General features: G+C 40.5%; 1 protein-coding gene across 1 annotated transcript; it reads left to right on the top strand.

The window, feature by feature from the left end:
• Positions 1-223: 223 nt before the first annotated feature.
• Positions 224-12,889, top strand: PARP11 (poly(ADP-ribose) polymerase family member 11). The gene is made up of 8 exons (XM_075051541.1): positions 224-321; positions 3,946-4,074; positions 4,179-4,299; positions 5,553-5,628; positions 7,205-7,277; positions 7,365-7,495; positions 11,946-12,097; positions 12,554-12,889. Exons 1-8 carry the CDS (start codon positions 286-288, stop codon positions 12,865-12,867), a joined length of 1,032 nt encoding a protein of 343 aa, XP_074907642.1. The 5' UTR covers positions 224-285; the 3' UTR covers positions 12,868-12,889.
• The last annotated feature ends 9,982 nt before the right edge of the window (positions 12,890-22,871 follow it).

Raw genomic sequence — 22,871 nt, 5'->3', positions numbered from 1 at the left:
GCGAAGAGCGACGGCCTCCCCCTTCCCAGCGGCAGTGACAAGGACCCAGCCCCGCCTCCCCACTGCACATTTGTACTACCAGGCCCCGCCCCTCTGCGTGCTGAGCCTATCGGACGCGACCTGTAGCAGCTGTCGCCCCGCCCCTTTCTGCTGCCACCGTTAACGGAAGCGCCCGCCGGCCGAGCGCTGGCGCGCCCCGCCCACACGCACTGCCCACCCCCCACCTCCCTCCCTCCCGCCTTCTCCCCCCCCCCCCCCCCCCCGCCCCGCCCCGCTCCGGGCGGTATGTGGGGAGCAGGCCCGGGGTGGGCGGCCGATGCGGTGAGTGGGGGCGGGCGGGGGCCGACGGCCGCTCCTTTCGTCTTTTTCCTCCTCGGCCCGTCTCCGTACTCGGCTGGCCCCGCGGGCCGCTGAGGGAAGGGGCGGGGGGGGGCGTAGGCCACCATCTTCGGGGCGGGCTGCGGTAACCCAGCTGGCGGGGTGCTTGGCCGGACCGCCCCGCCGCGTACCTTGAGCTGTCGGGGGGGGGGGGGGGGTCGGTTCTGGAGGGGGTCGGCCACGGGGGGGGGGGGGGAGTGCGGCGGCGGTCCCCTGCGGCACAAAGGGGGTAATTGGCGACGCAGCTGGGGGGGGGTGGGGGTCTCGTTCCACGTTGCGCCCCGTCCCGGTGCCAGTGCCGCCCTTCCTCCTCGCCTCCCCCCCCGGCCCTGCGCCCTTGCCGCAGCTCAGGCGCCCTGCTCTCTGAGGAGGGGCCGGAGAGACCCCTGGCACGGCCGGTGTTGCCAGCGGGGAGCCGGGCAAAGGTGCCGTCTGCAGGTAAAAGAGTCTTCGGCAGTAAAGCCCAGCCTGCCAGGTGGGAGCGGGCAGGACGAGAACGCAGCCCGAATCGCCTGTCGGGATGCTTCTGTATTTTTTTTACCGTGGGGGCGGCGAGGCCCTGGCACAGGTTGCCCAGAGAAGCTGTGGCTGCCCCATCCCTGGAAGTGCTCAAGGCCGGGTTGGATGGGGCTTGGAGCAACCTGGTCTAGCAGAAGGTGTCCCTGCCCATGGCAGGGGGGTTGGAACTAGGTGATCCTTAAGGCCCCTTCCGACCCAAACCGTTCTGTGATTCTACATGCTGCAAAGAGTGTTTATCGTTCAAACTTAAAAGTACTTCTGGAAAAATGAGGCCATGCATTCCCAGTAGTAGGAAAGCCGTTCAGTTGCAGCACAACACACAACGAGCATTCGTTCTGTTTAGGAGGAAGTTTTTGCTGCCAGAGTAGTTGTGTTTAATTTGAGCTGTTCTGGTAACCCCTGGACCAGTAGAAACAGTGCTAATAATGGGAGCTGAGAAGCTGCCTGTTAGCAACGGCATTGCTAATAAAATTCCCATTGCTACATCCTTGATAGTTGACGTCCTATGATCCAGAAAAACCCACTGAGATTTCTGCATGCATTCAGAGTTTTTGGACAAAAAGCTACCTGCTCCTTATAAACGGTGTCAGTTTGATTTTGAATTCATCAGTAAGTTGAGCAATTTCCTTCAAGCATTTTGGATTTGTATCACTTTTGAGAACAGCTCTTTTGTTTTTATGGCTTTCTGTGTTTCATGCCTTTGGGTTGTTATTCCATACTTCTAGGTATCCTGGAATCTACCTGCCTTCCCTAGACTTTGTGGCTAGAGTAATACATGTGGATTGAATGTCACATTTTTGAAAGTTATGAGAGTAACTGTCCCCTTAGTAAATGGTTTATTCTGGAGGCTGTGTTGCCCCCAGAGGAGTGTAAGCGTGTTGACTGGGCACAGATGAGCATGCCTCCTCTGTTTGTAACTTGTTCAAACAGCAATACTGATTTGATTGATCAGATTCAAGGCCCTAAACTAACGTTGCGATGGAGCTGAGGTCTGGCCGTGTTAGTGGGAATGTGAGAAGACTAAATGTTACCAAAAAAAGCCTGAATTGCTTTCTGCTTAGCTTTAAAAAAGTGTAGATTACCTCTGCCTCCTGTCTGTAGGAGGGGACATGGCCAAATACTCATCTGAGAGGAAGAATCAAGTTGAAGGTGAAACGTCATCAAAAGATATTGGCCACTTGTGCTTTAACACCAGGCGAGTGTAGGCTCTGTGACTTTGCATTGCTGTGAGGAATAGAAGAGATGTTGGCAGATGCCCTCTGAAATGGAGAACAATTTTCTTATCTGTTTCAAAATATTTTTCCGTGTAGCTGATGTACCTTTAGTGTAGTTCTGGTTGAACTTGAGTCAGCTATCCATGTATGGAGCCTTGTGTAAGCTTCCATTTGTACTAAAGTAGGTTTGCCCTCCAGTTCTGCAATTTAGAGATGTTGTGGAGGCCCACTTCCGATTCCCCTGTTTTCTAAGCACCTAGATTTTTGTAGCCCCATGGAGCTTTTGATGGTTAGAATACAGTCTCTAGCTAGCACCTAAAGAGGTTCCTGGGATTGTTTTTCAAACAACCACAGATGGCTAGCTTGGGAAAAATAAGGGGGGAGGGTAGTGCTGGAAGAAATGCCTTCTGTAGTGCTGGAAGAAGTGCCTTCTGCTCTTAACTCCTGTCCCAGTTGCACTGGCCACCTGATGCCTACTTCAGGTCTCTCCTTTTTTCTGGGTTGAAGTGTCCAGGAAACAACTGAAGCATCCAGGATATTAACTGGACATTGTTTGATTTACTTGTGCTGGAGGGTGTTGTTCCATTTCTTGGAAGCAAAAGTTAAGTTGAGGAAATTGTTGGGAAGAGTGCCAGTCTTGGTTAAGCAGTTAGAGTGGATGAATTGCTGACCTTTTCTGGGAGTAGGGCAAGCTTCTTTCTCTGAAAGATCCCCCTCAACCTACTTAGAATTTTTGCTTGAGGAGGGGGGTGGCAGACAGAGTTGACACGTTAGGAGATGTGTGCAAGTAAAGTCAAGTACTTTCAGAGTTTTCAGGATTTTACTGATGTATGAAGAAGGAGCTGTAATCTGGCAGGGACTGTGCTTCCAAAGGTATTCTGGCATAGCTCTTGGTAGGCTTGAACTTGTCTAGTTGCTTTTCAAACTTCCAGAAATTTGCAGCATCCACAGCATACCAGGAAAAGGAATTCCATAGATTGCCATCTGTTTTATGAAGAATTTTCTCTTTCACTTGTTTTGAACTTGACACGTGTAGCCTTTGATAGGTGTCTCCTTCTTACGTTGGAAGAAAATGTGATTTGTTATTCCCTTTTTGGTTTTGTCATGATTTTGTAGACCTCTGCTATATCCTTTCCTCAATCCTTTTTCTTCCATCCTGCAGAATCCCAACTATGGTAGTCATTGCTGGTGTAGAAGCCGCTCTGGCTTTGGTGCAAACCTCTCTAATTACAAGTACAGAATACCAGTAATTTTACTGTATCATTTTTAAGCAGGTGCATTGGGGGGAAACAAAGCTTCATGCAGTGTTGAGGAATAACGTGGACTTGCACAGTTAAATAATTATATTCTTTGTCTTAGTTTTTAAGTTTTTTTTCTGATAACTTCTGATATCCAGTCTGATTTGTTCACTGCTGGTGAGTACCTAGTAGATGTTTTCATCAAGCTATCAGGTGTAACCCCAACACTTCATTCCTGAGCGGTATGTAACTCAGAGCCTGTTGTATATATGAATGGCCTTGCTCATGTGACCACCAGTATGAAATTTAGCACCTCTTTGATCTGATAAAACCTATAGCTCTTGCCGTTACTGGCACACATACAGACATTTGAGAGAGTTTTGAAAATGTTTATCTAACTTAAAGGATAATACTGGATAAGTAGCAAATTGAGAATTTTTCTGAAAAAGAGAAAACAAATCAGCCCTTTGCCTGCCAAGGTTTTTTTTTTAAGTATTGAAAATTCACTTTATTTTGCTTTTTTATGAATTTCTCAAATAATGCATTTTTGCAAATAGTATCAAAACTTTTTTTGTGTATGTGTGTGAATGTTTCAGGAAATGCTTCAAAGAACATCAGAAGATTTTCTTCCAAAGATGGAAAGTTCAGTTGAAGAGATGGATACCTCTGATACCCAGTGGGGCTGGTTTTATTTGGCTGAGTGTGGTAAATGGCATATGTTTCAGGTAAATACCTATGAGGTTATATTAGCTATGATGGATTCCATACATCAAACTACCTATTGCTGAATTTGTCTAAATGTGGTTTTTTTTTTTCATTTATTTTGAAGACCGATTCAAACAGTCATTGCTCTGTTAGCAGTGAAGATATTGAAAGGAGTTTCCGAACAAACCCACATGGTTCTGTTTCTTTTACTACTGCAAAATTTAACTACACACTAGACTTTGCAGGTATGTATCGTTTCATAGAGTAAATTTAAATAATAGAAGGTGCCAGATACACTGGTTCATTTGTTCATTCAGCAAATTATTGTCCTCGTATCTAGTGCAAAAACTTGTGACTGGAAATGTCATCTTCACTGGAAAGTACACAGGAGTTCTTAGAAGCAGCTGCCCTCTTACATTTTCTAGTGTAGTTTATTAATAAAAGTAGCATGTCTTGTTTAGTAGCACTCCATCACATAACTGCCACTTACCTCAGCTGTAGGTGGTAAGTAGCATACATTTATGGGACTGAAGTTTGAACCTTTTTTCTTTAACATGTAACTCATGTAAGCTTGAAAAACCTCTTCCATTCAGAGTCTGTATAAGAAACATTGATGTGAAAGAAGTTTTCTGCAAAATACTGGCATCAAAGTGATTTAATAATTCAGCAGGTAGTTGAAGCCAATTCTGTTCTCAGAATAACAAGGAGAGAGGCAAAAGGATTTTTCTAGTAGATTGTAAAGATCTCACTTATGCCATGCTTGTAAATTGCAGATATTACAGGATTCTCATGTCTAATTATAAATTAATCTGTCCTTTATTCAAAGGTGTGTTCTAATGACTTCCTTTTTTTTTTTTTTAAGCTTTTCTATCCATACTTTGTTTATTTTCTGATTAAATTACGAAACAGCTATATGCTTAAATAGAAGCATTTTCCAAATGAAAGAAAATAATAGTATTTCAAATACAGAAATTGGGGACTGGGTAAAACAGCGATGTACTGGGAGTAAAGTAGTATGAAACAATACAAGGAGTTTTATGTTTGCTTGTGTTGAAAAGTCTGTTTGAAAAAACCTTTGTTTTGCATCTGGAATAAAACCACTAAATGCAAATGCTAAAGAACGATTTTTATGTTACTGTTTGTAGGTCATGATGCCTTAAGGACAGTAGTAATGTGCTTTGTCATCCTGGTTGTATTAAAGTCAGTGGAAGTTTTGCCAGTGATTTAGTGGGGCTGAATGTTAGATAGGTATTTTAACAATAAACATTTTGTTTGTGTAATATTTGCTCATTTTGTCAACTCATATAAATGACAAAGATTCTGAGGCCAGTATTTAGAAACATTTATTGAAAATGCTGATTTGTTAATTGTTGAAATAGGAATTACTGTCAAGCAACTTTGGGTGTAGTAATGTTATTTTAAAAAATGACACTTAAATGTTTTGTATGCTATAGATGAATTCCAGAAATTTTCATCCTAACTCTTGTTTTATGCACAGTGATGAAACAAACCAACCTAACTACCCTTAAGCAACGTCCAATAAAGAGAGCTCCCTTTTCTATCAGTGCTTTCAGGTAAGGAAATAAAAGGAAGACTCCTTATTTTTATTTTATTCCTGATTCTTCTAAGTAAAATGAAACAAAAATATGTTTTGTATTTATTGTTTATATTTATTTACTTTTTGCATCAAACAATTTGAGAGGTGAACCAAGGTGGGAGAGCTAGTCAAGTGAAGAAGGAAGACATTTCAGAGAAGAGTGACAAATGAATTTTTAGTTTGTTTTTTATCTTTTTTTCTGAGAAAGTAAGGAATGCGTAGTGGGAGAGGCAAGGCATACTGAATACTGATATCCTTTGGCAAGGTTCTTAAAGCTGTGCCTGACTTTAGCAATTGGAGTCCCTCGCTGTAAATACCTGTTGAATCAGAATTTCTGTGGAGAAGCAGCAGCAAAAAATGGAGTAGTTTGTTCCATTGTAATAATGACTTCATAAATTATTTAGAGGTATTATTCTAACAGCAAAAAATATTTGAGTTATATTTTCTTGCCTGTATGTTTTAATTGTTTACTCCAAAATGATTTGAAATTACAAGAAATTGCATCATAGCAACCAGATTGTTTTATGAGTCTAATTGCTTTAGATTGTAAGTTTCTTACCATTTGATCAGTCATTAGATGTGAAGCTGTACTGATGTAAATCTGATACTCACTAAACAATAAACTGATCTATGCAGTGATACTACCACAGGTATAATTGACTATATGGGATATGTGGGGGTTTTCCCCAAATAGTTTCTTAGAAATAATTTTAGTTCTAAATTGTAGCCTGGTTATACTTTCAAAAAGAAATCTGACATTTTTAATAAGAAATGTAGTAGCCATCTTTTTTATGTGGACATTCAAGAGAGCCTGGTTGGTTGTTTTTTTTGAAGCGTCAACTCTTTTTTAGTAGATATTTGCTGAAGAGTGCGTGCAATAATTTGGCAATTCACTTCCGTTTTTTTGTTTCTTGAATAATTGCATCCAGTACTCTTCTGCCATGTGATGACACCATTCTTTACTTTCAGGAGATTGCTTCTTTTAGTCCTGGTTTTAAGGCTTAAAAGCTGCTATGTATGTGGTGTATATGCTTAAAACACTTTTTTTTTTCTTGAGGGTTTGGTTTTGGTTTTTTAAAAACGAATTCAACTATAATTTTCAACTGTGTATTTCTAACATGATGCTTTTAAATACTTCAGATGAGGGCTCAGTTTCCAGAGGCTTAGGCTAGTTGTAATTCCTGATAGTTTGGAATGTTCAGGCTGTATCTACACTCTCACATTTCTAAATTGGTGTTGCTTTCTTGATGTTGCGGACCTTTCTGACCATCTCTTCTGATTTATCTCCCTATCTTTTGTTGTGTAAATGGTGTATTAAAACTGTTCATTACCGTGGTTTATTTATAGTAAGCTAAGCCAGAATTCAAATACAAAATAAGACCTCTTGCCTTTGACCTTACCTGCTGACAGCAGCCTTTGTTTGAATTAAAACTCTAAGTAGTTTTGTATAAGTTGGGGTTTTTTGCATACCATGTTGTTTGGAGCAGGAGTTTGACAGGAAGAAAATGCCTCATGTCTTTGATGTGATGTGTTTTTACCTTTTTTGTTTCAAGTTTCATCTGTGAAAATGAGGCTATCCCTATGCCTTCACACTGGGAGAATGTAAATACTGAGGAGCCATACCAGGTAAGAGTTGGTATGCAAGTTGGTCAAAAACATGTGATAATGAAATAATGCATTGAATTGAAATCGTACTAACCTTTTTTTTTCCAGCTTATTCCATTGCAAAAGAAAACAAATGAATATAATGAAGTTTCTAGTCTCTTTGGAAAAACAATGGATAGCCACCGAATTAAAAGAATTAAGAGAATACAAAATCTAGACTTGTGGGAGTTTTTTTGCAGGTGAGATTATTTCTAAAACCAACAGTCTTAGGATTGTTAACGGAGCAAATCTTGAAGGCATGCAGCAGAAATATGTTTAATTGCTTTTATTATTAATGAAAATATGTGTTACTCTTTTAAAACTTTATTTGTCATTCCTCTGCATTCAAATTTCCATTTTCAAAACTCTGTAGCTTCTACAGGTGCAGAAATGTAATACTTGTAGATATGCATTAGATGTAGCATTGATAAGACTGATGCATTAAAGATGTTCCGGATGTCCATGTGGTAGATGCCCATGATACTTACGGTGAAGTAAGGAGAACAAAAATAAGCTTTTCGTAAAACAATTCCTTGACAGACTTGTATTATCTTAATTTTTAGAGAACAAAGCAAATTAATATTTGTGGCTTGTTTAACTTCTCAACTTTATGAAACCTAAGACAGAATTAAGTGTCCAATTAGCACATATTTAGGTAATTTCTTTAAGTGTAATGTGCTACAAAAGCTTTTTGTTAAGTTCTCTTATTTTCCCTCTTCATATTGTGCTGGCCTGGAAGAAGTAGGAAGTGCTAAGTTCTGTTTCCATTTATTTCGTAGTATCAGTCTTAAGCAGTTGTATTTGACAAATGTTGTTTGTGTAGCCTCTGAGAAGGAGTACACATCAGAATCAGTTTTGAAGAGGTACTACACTGTTAAAACCAACTGAACTAAGTTATATAGTGAGGAAATAACTAAGCAGATGTATATTAACAATTTGTATAACTTGTATGATTTTTTGAAAGATATGTAATTTATTGTTAATTTAAAGCTGTATCATGAATATACATAAGGAAATGAATTTAAGTTCTTGGTTAAGAGAGTTAGCCTTCTCTTAATTGCAAATTTATTTGGTTATGTTTACCTGTTTAAGTATTAAGGCTTATTTGCTTGGCCTTGTGTTTCAACATCTACCTTTCTACAAATAAGTTTCTGTAGAGGTATATTTATACCATCTTAATACCGGTCTTAGTTTTTGAGAATAGGAATAGCAAGCAGACTTCAAAGTAAATATCCTTTGAGTCTCCAGTGTAGATGGCAGAGGGAGGCAGGGGAAGACCTTTTTTGCTTAGCTTAGGAACTGATGTCATTTGGAGAGTGTACTAGTTTTCCTGATTGGTCAGTGAGTAGAATTCATGGTTTAAGAACTCTGAATCTATGGATGCTGTGCTAGAATATTCTCAAGGTACAAAACTAAGAATGGGAATTAGAATTTCATACGTCAGGAGTATTACAGTATTGCCATATAACTACAAACCAAGGTACTTTTTAGTACCTGTACAGTATAAAAGTATATGGAGAAAAGTAATTTCAGTTTTAAAACTTCTTTCCTGTATCAAAAAAATGCAATTTATGATGAAAATTGCTGGAATAAGTGTATGCAATTGAGGCTTAGCTGCTTTTCTGCTGAGGGTAAAATACGGCCTTGGAGTAGATGGGCTTACACTGGTGAAGAAATTATTGCCCAGCAGTATATTGCAAAGAAGAAGGTATTCCAGCATTTCAAATTCACTAAAAGTTCTTTTGGTGTCCCTTGTGGGAAAGTGAAAGTAACAGGTGTATTTTAGTCTGGCATATTTTGGTTCATGCATCTCAGTCTGATGTAGAGAAGTATGGCAAGTAGAAAACTGTGTTTTATCAGTGCGATTGCTGACCATCTTTAGAAACAGCTTGTGTGCTTGCATATGTACAAAGAGCATGTCTCCGGGTATTTAGTTTTGCTTTAGGTTTCTCCTTTATTGAGCAAACTGGCTGTATGAGAGCCTTCTGAGCGGTGGATCAGCTTTATTTTGTTTTACTGGATTAGCTTGTTACTGCTGGTGGAAGGTGCTACGGTGATGGTTTTTAGAATAGTTGGACTCCTTGATTTCTGTTCCAAATCAACAAAAAATCCCGCTGTGGCATTTCTGCATTCTGCAGAACCACCTTCCCAGTGTGCTCAGTATAGTCTACTACTTAGGAGGAACAATTGCTACTTAAACTTTTGTGGTTTTGAGAAAGTGTTTTGTTTGTTCGATAAGGTCAGTGATTAAATTTGAGCACTGCTTGAATGATTATATGTGTCATTGTAGTGGTCAAAACATGTTTGCCTGTTATAATAGTTCCTATACTAATGACTATTTTAAATTGTTTTTATGAAATGAACTGATCAGAGATAGTGAAGGACTGTTACAGACAGTTTTGTTTTGGACAATTGATTATTCACCTTTTCTATAAATTTGTTTTGTTCCCCTGTTTCGGGAGAAGTTACTCTAGGCTACCTTTATACATTGTCAGAGATCAGCAGCCAACAATAGAGGGCTGCTGATAGAAAAATTTCAAATGTGCAGCATTACTAACCCTTAGCTCAGAGGTCTTGCCTCACACAAGTAGTTTTCTCAAGAGGCAGGTAATCTTGGCTCCTGGGTTTTGTTGAATCGCTAACAGAGTGGAACTTTGACTGCCTGGAACCTCTGTCTCTCTGACACAGAATGTCACAAATGAGATTATTAGTGAAACCTTCCAGATGCCCTTGAGATTCTACTGACATTCTTCTGATTTGGAAAGCAGTTGTAGGGGAAAAAAAAAGACCAAAAAAAATTAAGTTGCCAAGACTTAAGTATTTTAGTTTGCACTAACTGGAGGAGGAAAAAAAAAAAGCTGAATAATAAAACAGAATAAATATATCCTTCAAGCTACGTACTGCAAGATTTTAACTTCTGTGAAATGTACTTACTTATAAATAATGCATAATTGCAATGTAATGCCGTTAATATGATAAAGGATCCTTGCTGCCTGTCTCTTTCCCTGGACCTGGTTGATAGGACTTCCTTGGACGACATCTCAACTGTAGGCCCTGAGAACACTTCCCCAATTCAAGTGTGCACTCCAGTTATAAGCAGATTGCTTAATTTGAGAAACCTAAGTATGTGCCTGATAAACCTAAGTATGTAGCACAGTGCCCCATGCACTGTGGCTTTTGTAGGAAGAAAATTCAGGTACATAGACAAGAGCAAAGCTATGATGCACTCTGACTTGTTTTTGTCTGGACAGTCAAGGGATCATAACTAGGAACAGCTCAGTGATTCAGACACAGCTCCATAGTCAGCTTCTTCATAAATCTTAGGAAACCCCAGCTGAAAGAAAGTCACTTAAAAAAGATTGATGGAAAATGTATCTCTTCTTTAACTGAAGGTGTGCTATGGCCTTCTGCCCATGAGAATGTAATATATGTTCACCTGTAGTATAAGGTCATCTTTTTTTTTTTTTTTTTCCCCCCCAAAACTCTAGACCAATGTAACCCTGTCAATGCACAACTTATCTCTTTTAGGCAGTATGTGAACCATAAATTCAGAAAACCATTGTGAAATTATCATGTTAAAGTAATTTTACCTAAAAAATTAAGTAACTTTATTTTTAGTATTTTTGCTGGTTTACCTGGGTAATTATACTTTATAATCCACTAACTTTGTTATCCCTCCCACCATGTGTCATGGTTTAACCCCAGCCAGCAACTAAGCACCATGCAGCCACTCACTCAGTCCCCAACCACCCAGTGGGATGGGGGAGGGAACCGGAAGGAAAAAGGTAAAACTTGTGCGTTGAGATAAGAACAGTTTAATAGAACAGAAAGGAAGGAACTAATAATGATAATAACAACAGTAATAAAATGACAATAATAATAATAAAGGGATTGGAATATACAAAACAAGTGATATGCAAATGCAATTGCTCACCACTCACCGACTGATGCCCAGTTAGTTCCCGAGCAGCGATCCGCACCCCCCCCCCCCCCCCAGCCAACTCCCCCCAGTTTATATACTGGGCATGATGTCACATGGTATGGAATACCCCCTTGGCCAGTTTGGGTCAGCTGCCCTGGCTGTCTCCCCTCCCAACTTCTTGTTCCCCTCCAGCCTTCTTGCTGGCTGGGCATGAGAAGCTGAAAAATCCTTGACTTGTTGCTAAGTACTGTTTAGACTAACTGAGAACTTCAGTGTGTTATCGACATTCTTCTCATACTGAATCCAAGACATAGCACTATACCAGCTACTAGAAAGAAAATTAACTCTATCCCAGCTGAAACTAGGACACCATGCTATGTAAGGAGGCGGAAGGAACAAAATGGGAGAAAAATGTCTTTCTTTTAAAAACATATCTGCAGAAAATGACCACACTGAAACTATGAACAATGTTGATAAAATTGGTATAAAAGACCTTTTTTCTTAATCTTGGATTACTTCTGAAAATAGTCCATAGCATCCAGAAGTATGTGATTTCTAAACACATACCTTAAGAATTCTGATCTGTTTAAAAACTAGGATCATCTAGACACTTGTGAAAGTGGAATTTATGGAGTGTTTTAGCTCTTTCCCCTCTGCAGTGTTTTCAGAGTAGCAACTTAATTTGATTGTACAGATGTTTGTAATGCTCTGTTGTGTGTTCTCTGTAGGAAAAAAGCTCAACTAAAGAAGAAAAGAGGTGTCCCAACTATTAATGAGCAGATGTTATTTCACGGCACCAGTAATGAATTTGTAGAAGCAATATGCATTCATAACTTTGACTGGAGAATAAATGGGATGCATGCTGCTGTATATGGAAAAGGTAAATATTTTTGTCACATGCAACAGTTTGGTAATCTTAACAGTTCAACATTGTTAAGTGTTCCCTGTAGTATGTTCTTCGTGATGTACTCCCTGTGTTTATCCAAGAGCTGTTTAATATAGCTCTGCTTTGACATCAAGTGTAGTTAAGACTTAAAGTTAGGATGCAGTAAGAAATGTAATTGTCACAACTGGCTGGTAGGACCAGGGAGCATGGGGAAGGGATGCCCAACAAAGCAGTGTTGCTCACAAGACAATCTCCCTACTAAAACGTCCCTACTAAAATATTTGGTCATGTTGCTGTAATCTTAACGATTTAGGAAAAAAAAAAAAAGATTTGGATTGCTAATGAACATAAAAGAACAGACATCTTTCATCATCCTGATACCTATATACATGTTCTAGCAGTTAAGTTGTTGTGATAAGAATGTTACCAGATTTTTTTTTTATTTGAAAGGGACCTATTTCGCAAGAGATGCATCATATTCCAGTCGTTTCTGCAAAGAGGACATGAAGCATGGAGATACTTTTCAAATTCATGGTGTGAATCTGCAGCCTCATCTGCATAGACCAGATAAAGTCATGTTTCTTGCTCGTGTATTAACTGGTGACTATATCAATGGTGATTCAAAATACATGAGGCCTCCTTCAAAAGATGGAAGTTTTGTGAACTTGTATGACAGCTGTGTGGATAACACCTGGAACCCAAAGATCTTTGTTATCTTTGATGCCAACCAAATCTACCCTGAATACTTAATAGAATTTTGTTAAGTTTGAAAAGAGCTGAACTGCGTATTGTTTGTGTCTTTTTTTATACTTTTGTTCCTTTTGTAAAGACAACAATATAAAAACATGAAGTGTGAAAGGAGAGAGGTGGAAGAAAAGCTAGCATATGTTTATGGAGGAGGGAAGCTGTTAAACATTTAAGAGAGATGGTCAAACTGTTTTTAAAAATCTGTAAACTTTACTAATGCATTTTTCAAATGTAGAGACTATTACAAATTTGAAATTGCTTAGTAAGCCTTAAATACGTTGGGCATTGGTAAGTTTTCAAAAGCAAGATTTATGTTCTGATTTTTTTAATATATTACAAGTATTTATTCATGTGGTAGAAATATGGCTGTAATATAGTATGTATATGATGAAACTAATCTTTTATAAAGATTGTCTGTAGAACATAAAAATAGCGAAAACAACAGCAACAAAAAACCCCAGGGGACTTAGCTACATATGTGTGTATGTCTGTGTTCTGTAGTACATGTTGCTTGTGTTTGAAGGTCTCTTAGTTTGGATTCTAAACCTACCAAAAAAAAAATAATCTGTCTGGAGAAGAGTGATGAAGGAGCTATGAAGTTCACCGAAGCCGTTAGGTTTAACTTCAGGTACATTTTACTGTAAGCTTCAACTATATACTTGCAAAGCTTTAATCATATACTTGCAAGATTACAAAACTGTTGCACTAGGATCTGAACTTCAGTTTTGATGGAAATGATGCCCATAAGCTCTTGTGGTTGTTACTTGTTTGGTAGCTAACTGTTGAGCTCAGTATGGGGATGTCAGCAGTTCTTCTGAGTTCTCTTGTTGAAGTATGCGTGTGCATGCACTTACATTCATGCAGCTGTGTTGCTGATTCTTGCCTGGTCAGGGTTTAAGAAGCACTCATTGCTTGCGTACTTGCTGTTACAAAAGACAATGTTTAGATTAGCTGTATTGGAAATAATCCAGTTAAACTAACAATGAAAATTTCAAAAGATGCCATCCTTTAATTTTAAACACCTTAATAGAAAGCTTTCAATAACACTTGTGTAGGTCAGGTCTTCATAACTGGTATAGTTGTAAAGTTAAAGAGTATTTTTCACATGTAGAAAGAGCAAGAGACACTATTTGGGTAAAGAACGAACTCAAGTACCTAAAAACATGAAGAGCCTGAAGAAGGGGCTGTTACAGTGAAATGCACTGAAATGTTAAACAGTTTGCTATGAAATTGTGTCCCAAGTGTTTTTCTTTGTTAAAGGACCTAAGAAGCACTAAGAGACAAGGTCTAAGTGGAAGCCTTTCCAGTCTTCTTTGTTGGCTATGACCAGTAACAATTCCCTAGAGAAGTAGTATATAATTATGGCAGATATAGAATGATCTGTATTGGTCTGTCATGGAATTGCTAATGGACTTTTTGGGTCAAAGGCTATGTTTAAAATCTGTTGTATTTAAAGGGCATGACCAAGTTTGCTCAAAATCATATTAAACCTATGGAACTGGAAACAGAATATCACTACATATCTGGCATCGTAACTGAGGATGCAAACATCTCCTCCTTAGTGCTGTTATCTTTGCCTGTCAGTGGATCTTGCACAAGTTGGGTGTCTGTTTGTATTTATAATTTCATGGCAGCTTTTCCTTTTGCTTCTGTTCCTGAGCCATTTAGGGCTAAGATGCATTTTCCTTTATTTTAGAGCAACAGGAAGTATGCTCTGTGATCCCAGTTAGGAACTCTGGGTTCTACTGTTGTAGGCGTGATTTGTGTTTGATTCACTACTATGCTAGCTGTGCAAAAGGCACGTTGTTCCCCACAATGTATAGAATATTTAATAGCAAATCATCAGCAGGCAATTTGTGTATTACTGAGTCCTTTTCTACAGAACATACATATGAAACTAACAAATACATGTGCTGTTGTTCCTTTGATTTGGTCTCTTATTTCTTCTGAGGTCTGAACTGACCTTTTTAGTTAAGAAAACTAGTCAAGTTTCTTTTTTAGTGTCTCATGGACACAAAATGCCATCATCTATACTGATCTTCATTACTTTTCTAATTGTTTGTGTGGTGGTGTCTTGTTTACCACTTAACTCACTTAAATTGAATGGCAGAATCTTAATCTTACCAAATCACTGCACAACTGTAGTTTCAGCTCTTCTTTTAATGTACTGTTCTGCTTTCTGGTGTCCATTTTTGTGTTGATGAATCTTGATACTGAAGGTATCTGTAAAATAGCCATCCTTTTGCTGGCAGGTGGGGAGAGAGATTGTTATTGCAAGCAAAGTCCAGAACTCTAAAAGTAGCCAATACAAGAAATAGTTGGACTTAATAAAAGGAACAGTGAGAGAGGAAGGGTGGAAAATAATTTCTTGGACTATGGAGCATTAAAGAAATGAAAAAGGGTTTGGTCTGATTCTGGGGAAGGATACCTGCAGTTTTCTGTTACTATTTCATGTAGCAAGACTTCATGCTCCATTTTCTTTTTAGATCTGTGCAAGAGCATATCATTCTCACGTGTCTTGATCTGAGGTAAAGCTTTCTTACTAAATTATTCTTGTGGCAGAATGTTTTCACATGGGCACAACACTTCAGTATGAGCTGATCTTATTTCTATATCATACTGGCCTCCTGTGCCAGCTTTGCTTTTTAGAATGCGTGTGTACTCAATTATTGCTGAACAGATCACACTTCATCCAAAGCAGTTTGGGAGAGTGTCTGTCTTCATTCCAGTTCATTTACAAGGGCAGTTTGTACAAACTTTTAAGTTAAAAATCTGCAGAAACAAAAGGATACAGCTTTATTTTTTAATAGATGTCCCAGTACCCTTACATCCAGGCTAGATGCGAGATACATAATGTACCAACTGGAGTTAGTGACTTAAATTCCAGGAGTACATTGGATGCCAGTTCAGCTGGTGGTTTGAGGACAACTGATCCTTTTTAAACCCTTATCAGTACACAAGCTCATAGCAGGAAGGCTATAGTGAGTTTGTGCGGTCTACATAGGTGGAGATTACTTTCAGGAAGAAGACTCATCAGTAATTGATGTGCTTCTCAGTGGCCTATACAGGCTGTACGTCTGATGAGCATGTCAGCCTTGAAATTCCTTTGACCTGTATGTCCATCCATGTTGTAACTATGATTATTATCAGGCACTGTCCAAAACAGCAGACTGCCAGAACAGTATAGGTCTGCTCCAGTATAGCCATCTACTCTTTACAAGTCACCAAAAAATTGTGCGGATTGACAGCTGGAATACTTTGTAATGTGTTTGCTTCTCTCATGCTTCTTTTGCTTTTCTCTGCTGACACAACCCTGCAGTTAGTGAGGGAGTTTAGAGGCATAATCTCTGAGCAGCCAAAATAACAATGTGGTTGCTTGGCTGTATTTTGTTTAATGGTTTTGGTTTTGTTTAATGGAACAGAATCTGCTCACATTGCTGATGAATTCACTGACTTGATTTCTGCCATTTGCAGAGTAGAAAAGCCTATGTCAGCAAGCTGTACTAGAGGTTGAGTGTTTTGTTGTTTGTTTGTTGTGGTTTTTTTTCTAAAAACATATATTGCATAGCAAATGGGCTGGGGACCCTGCCCCGGACCCTAGGCCCCCCGAGTCACTGGCTATTCCAGCTTAAAGTTTGCTGGTGAATAGGCGTGCGCACCCCAGGCATACCAGAACTGGGGAAGACACAGAGTCTCCCCCCGCAGCCGGCACCAGGCACACGGGCAGTGACCGGGGCAGCTGGTTTGGGGAACAGGCGCCGTTCCCACCCCAGTGGCTGGCGGTTTGAGACCCCCACTGGCTCCAGGAGCTGACACGGAGACCCCGCTCGCTCCAGGCGCTGGCACCACAGGCCGGGGGTGCCCACCCCCCGGTCTGACCCCAGCAGCTGGCACCGAATTCCCCTCGTGCCCACGCAGGTCTCACCGGGAGTGGGCACCCGGTCCTCGCAGCACACGTTCACAGGGGACAGAGAGCGAGCATCCGCAGAGAGACGCTGCAGAAGAGGTTTAATAGGAAGGTACAAGATGCTGGGATGGACTGCGCCCATCAGGCACGGGGCTCGGCCAGACAAGCGTGCTGACCGGCCCCGTGTTCCAGCCGGCCGCCCCTCTTACGCCCCTTTCTGTCTCCCCCCTTGGTTCCCCCTGCTGCCCCTTCCCCTGCGCGTCCCCCGCCCCGTGGGTCTCTACAGCTCCGTCCATTCCCGCACTCCTCGCAGGCCGGGGTTCCCCGGTATGCCATGTTATCAGTTGCAAAGTCCAGGCTGGTCTTCCTGGAAGTAGTACCTGTGGTTTTTTGATCGCCCGTCAGTCAGTGTGCCTGGTGAGGTTTGTTTCTTGCCGTTGTCTCCACGTCTGTTTTGTCAGGTCTGTGTCTCAGCATGTTTTGTTCGTGGTTTCCCCCTTTCCCCCTTAGTTTCCCAACGGACAGGTCCCCAGTCAGGTAACCTCGCTGGAATAAACTTTCTCACACTTTCACATGCCCTTATCAGTTGATGTGACTGACCCGGTTTGGTTCTCATCACTCCCTCCCTTATCATGTTGGTCAGGTTTGTGTCCTCCTATGTTCTTGTTCACGGCTTCCTCCTCTTCTTACTACTGTCCCTGTTGCACTGGAAAAGGTCCTTGACCAGATACCCTTAAGGGAGTGACACTCTCCTTCCACATACCCATACAGATACTTGTGCCACATAACATGTCCTACAGTTCTGCTCCCATGTTTGTCCTAATTTGGGGATTTAGTTGGAGAGGTCACATTTCATTCCTATGGTAATGAATGCACGTAGTAGGATCATTTGCACGGAGTTTTCATCCTGATGGCTGGACAAGAGACAGCCAAGGTGCACACAAAGACTGGAAGCCTGCAAGTTCTTTTGAGTGGATCTTCTAATTTTAAAGGGCCCATTGAATGTAGAGAAGTAGGAGAGTATTTGGTGTATAGTAGAATAAGTAAGAAAAAAATTGCAGTGTAATGAAGAGAGGGTGTACAATATGGGAAAAGGATAAAGAAAATAAACCCTGCCTATTCAGACATTGATCAGTTCCATGGCATACCATAAAATGAGTTTCTTTTCCTTGTGTGCTTTGAGCTGTTATGAGTTTGATACTGCTGTCACGTTAAAGATTGCCAACCAGCTGGTCCTGGCTGTTTGCACGCCTATTTGCAGACATTTAAAGATAATTTACAGCTACTACTTTTAGAGTCTTTTGCAAAAGACATTGTGACTCCACTGCCAGAAACATCAATCTTAAGCTATGCTCTTCTCAGCTGTTGACTTTGTTAATGAGAAATGTTATTAATTTCTGTATTTATATTTTGCCTGCCTATTGCCTTAGAATGTCTTCGAGGTTCTTTTGTTCAGTATTTTCCTTTTTAGGAAAATGTATTTTGCAGTTAGAGAAGGATGAAAGAAGAATAAGAAAGGATAAATGTATCAGCATTTGGGGAAGCTGCTTGGTTCATGTGCTGCGAGTATGCTTATCAGGAAGGCAGATAGTGGAAATGGCATTATTTTTCCTACCTGAAACCAAGAACAGTTAGATAATTTCCTGTTTCAGTCTACTAGCCAATAAATGCCAAATTTTACTTAAAGGGAATGAAATCATATTGACATCAAAAGGAACAACCTTAAATGTTTCTTCTCTTTACTCAGGTTCTCCACTGATATGGTTTTCTTCCCTTTGACTAATAAAGCAATGTAATATGTAAACCAATAACAGGTGGTGAGTATCTGACTCGTGTCCTGGTTTCATCAACAATATAAGGCAACTGAAGGCCTCGGCCTGTTCACATCCCTCATTCTGTTCCCATGCTCTGTTTGGATTCACGTTGTCATAAAGTGAACCTGACAAAAGATCTGAATCTTTGTTAAAAACTAATTTGGAGTGGGAAAGATGGTTCAGCTTAGTTACAGTGCCATTCAGTTTTCTTTTCTGGTCTATAACACCACTGCATAAATAATATATTGGCTCCAGTATAGCTATCCACTGTTGACAAGACACAAAGGAAAATGGGAAAAGAACGTCAGGAAAAAATGTAACAGGAATGATAGACCTGTGTCTTTGGAAGTAGCTCCAATTTATGGTGCATTGTGCATGAAACGATGTCGGCTGTAATGAAAATCTGCCACCTCAGACTTTATCAGTCGGTGATCAGGCTGAAGCAGGCAGAAAAGACTGGAAGGGCAACAGCTGTACATACTCACCTGTGAGTACGACTACTGTGGTAGTCACAGTGGGCTTTTTTAATTTAAAGGAGTCCTTTAAGAGAAGGATCACCTAATTGCCTAAATGCTTAAGGCATAGGAATTAGAGCAGTGGTTACAAAATGTGTTTGTCCTTCAACCTACTTATTCACCTTTCTATGCCTCACTTCCCATTTCATCTCATCTTTTATGTTTACAACACCTATGGAGTGCAGCTTGCAGCTGAGCTTGACTAGCACCTACAGATGCCTGCGGATACGCTAACGCAGTTTATTGTATTAAGTGATGTGTTTAAGTTACAGACCTTGTGGTGACCAAGTAGCTAGTATATGTAACTTTTTTTCCAGTCAGTATCTACCTTTGAGCCGGTGAAGATTGTCCAAGAAAGTAATCCCAACGCAGAACAGTTGGTGCAAATTAGACTTTCAAAGGATGATTGGATATTGGATACACAGTGCTATTATCTATGTATTAACCAGGGGGATTACTTTTAAAAAACTTTTTTTGATAAAAGGGCTAGCTGACACAAATACTTCCATCATAGATTTTGTGTTAATGCAACTGCTGAGAATACTGTATCCCTGACAAAGCTCTGTTAACTAATTACTGGATATATATGAGAGTGGCTCAAATAGCAGATCCAGACTGAATTTTTTAAATGTTTTTGATTTTTTTCTTTTTTTTTTTTTAGTATAAGAAATATGACCCAAAGCAATGGGATAAGACAAGGACAAGAGATGGAAAACCTGGGAAAAGAAGATAAATGGGAGAAAAATCGTTACATAAGTGAAATAGTGCATGTGTGTGCATGTATACTGGGGCTGGGGAGTGGAAGCAAGAAGGGGAGACAACATAAAAATAGTACTGCTTTGAATCTGTCCTTTACAATTTTTAAACTCAATTTTCATGTTGATGATCTTCCTGACTATTCAGCTACCTTATGTACTCCCAGTGGGACAGAGTATTCGATGGAGAGTCAGGGGACCTGTAGTCAAATTTTCATCTCTTTGGCACTTTGTGATGAGAGCAGACTTACAGAAGTGGTACAAAAATGATACAGAACTGTCAGAAATGAGAGACGTAGCCACAGCACCTCTTCTAAGCACTGTTGTAAGGAGCACGGGGATAGCAAAGTATTGCTGTTTGCTGTAAGCATAGCTGCCTTCTCATGGGGCCAACGTGCTTCATGGAATATCTCCACACAGGTGACGTTGCATACCTCTTGTCTTTGCATCCTTTCCATGACAAGTGTGTGATATCAATTTTACTGTACTTAATTGATCACTCTAGTGTGACAAAAGGAGCAAAAATATTCTGGTTTATGCTAATGAATCAGAGGAAACTGTGTTGTTGCTCTGAATCTTTCTAGTCTATGAAGCAATTGATTTCTGGATAGGAACTGTCTTCTGTTCTGTGCATACACTAGCTATTGCAATGGATCTCCATTTTTCTTGGCATTTAGCTGCTATGGTGGTAAATATGACTGATTTCCAATTTCAGAGTATGAACTTTCTCTGTCTTTTTGTATGAAAGAGGTTTCTATCAAGCATGTTCATAAGATGGTGAGTTTCTAAAAGTTTTCCTTTGATGCACAAAATCCTTCACTGAACAGTATTCAACACTATTTATGAGAATTGTGTTAGGGAAGACAATATAATTCTCCTTATAATAACTATTCATTTAAACTGAAAAGCCCTGAGTGGAAGAGATGTGACTAACAGAGCTTTTAGCTATCAGTGCACTTCAGCTGATTCTGGGCTGGAATCTATGTAACACTTCATCGCAGATTGCCAGATTCTGGACAAAAATACACAGTTCACCCCCTCAGCATAACTGCGGGGGCAATTGGTAAGGCAGTATATAATTAGTGTTGGGTTTGATCCATGATTCCTTTCCCTTAGGAGAGTATATCAGGATTTTTAATGGCAGTGTGTTTTTAAGACTAGTTTATGGTTCAGCAGGCTGTGGAATGTTGAGTAAAATTAGAACTGTATCATGGCACAGACAGAGAGAAGTCCATCTACTGCACAGCTGGCTCCACATCCTCGCAGTGAAACTTTCCAAAATGGTGTTTTTCTTTTAGATTAAAAATTAAATGCTAATCCTTTTCAGTTTGAGAAATATGAAACGTGTGGCTGTAAAATGTGATAGGAAAAAAATCAACATGAAGAACTGATTTGAATGTTCCCCTGGGAATGTTTTTGGGTTTTAATATTTCAGAAATGGGTTTGCTTAGCCCTGAGGGAAAGGGATTGGAAAAGCATGATAGACATGAGCATGCACAAAGATCTTTCAGTATTAAGGGGGAGGAAATAGGTCACTGTAGATTAGATAGCTAATTTGGTTTCCTTTAAAGCCACGAGAGCTATAAAGTGCTGAGCTGCAATCGGGAAGAATGGATACTGTCTTCTGAGGGACAGGGCAAATAAGCAATGTAGAGCTTAAGTCTTCTTGCTTTGTAAACTCTTGATTTACGCAAATACACCTGTTAATTCATGCTTTATTACTGCGCTGATGTTGCCCTACAGGAAAAAGTGCCAGTTTATGCAACAGCTCTAATTAATCATGTGCCAATGCTGAGCTACCCATGGTTTCAGAAAAACATTTCTAATGCAGGTTATATGGAAGGAAATACTTTTCTTGTTAGTTTTGTTTTTTTTTTTAAATTCTGTACATTATGGCCAAGAATGGGCCATCCCAGCATCTAGAAAGTCAGCCAAGAGTGGGAAGATGCCTGCATGGATGAACAAGGAGCTCCTGACTGAACTCGGGGAAGCACACGAGAGGTGGCAGCACGGAGAGGTGACCTGGGAGGATACAGCAACGCTGTCTTGAACATGCATGCACGGGGTTAGGAAAGCCAGAACTAACTTGGAGTTGAACGTGGTTAGGGAATTGAAGGGCAACAAAAAGGGCTTCTTAGAGGTGTATCAGTAACAAAACAAAACAAAACCCTAAACAAAACCAAAACAATTAGGGAAGTGATGGGCCTGTTGCTGAATGGGACAGGGGACCTGGTGACAAAGGACAGGGAAAAGGCTGAGATACTCAATGCCTCAATAGTAAGATCTGCCATCAGGATTCCCAGGGGCCTGAGACAAGTGGCAAAGCCTGGCAGAGTGAAGCCTTTCCTTCGGTAGAGCTGGATCAGGTGGCTCGTGTAGGGTCCTGTGGCTGGGGTGCCGTGTTGGATGGTTATCGGCTCTGCAGGAGGAATAGGCAGGGCAGGCAAGGCGGGGGGGCATCATATGGAAGGGAGGGGTTAGAGTGTATGGTGCTCACGGTTAGTGACGACACGGTTGAGAGCTGCTGGGTAAGAATGAAGGGGAAAGCAAGTAAAGCAGATGTTGTGGGAGTCTGCCATCGACCACCCAGCCAGGACAACACCAATGAATTATTCTACAATGAATTAAGGGATATCTCTAGATCAACCGCCCTTGTCCTTATGGTGATTTTAACTTCCCAGACATAAACTGGGAATATCATACAGTGGACACAAACAGGTCCAGGAAATCGCTGAAGCACATTGATGATAACTTTTTGGTGCAGGTACTAAGGGAGCTGACTAGGATAGCTAATCCTAGAGAGCTGGGCAATCACCAACCGTATGAAATTTAACAAGAGCAAGTGCCAGCTTCTGCACCTGGGACAGGGTAATCCTGGTGCTGATCTCCTCTCTCTGGTGACCAGCAACAGGACACGAGGAAATGGAATGAAGCTGCATCAGGGGAAGTTCGGCTTGGACATTAGGAAAAGGTTCTTCACTGAGAGGGTGGTCGGTCACTGGAATAGGCTCCCCAGGGAAGTGGTCAAGG

This window comes from Buteo buteo, chromosome 19, assembly GCF_964188355.1.
Source record: "Buteo buteo chromosome 19, bButBut1.hap1.1, whole genome shotgun sequence".
NCBI lineage: Eukaryota > Metazoa > Chordata > Aves > Accipitriformes > Accipitridae > Buteo > Buteo buteo.
The sequence above is the reverse complement of the archived record's forward strand: the minus strand, read 5'-3'. Positions and strand labels throughout refer to the sequence as shown.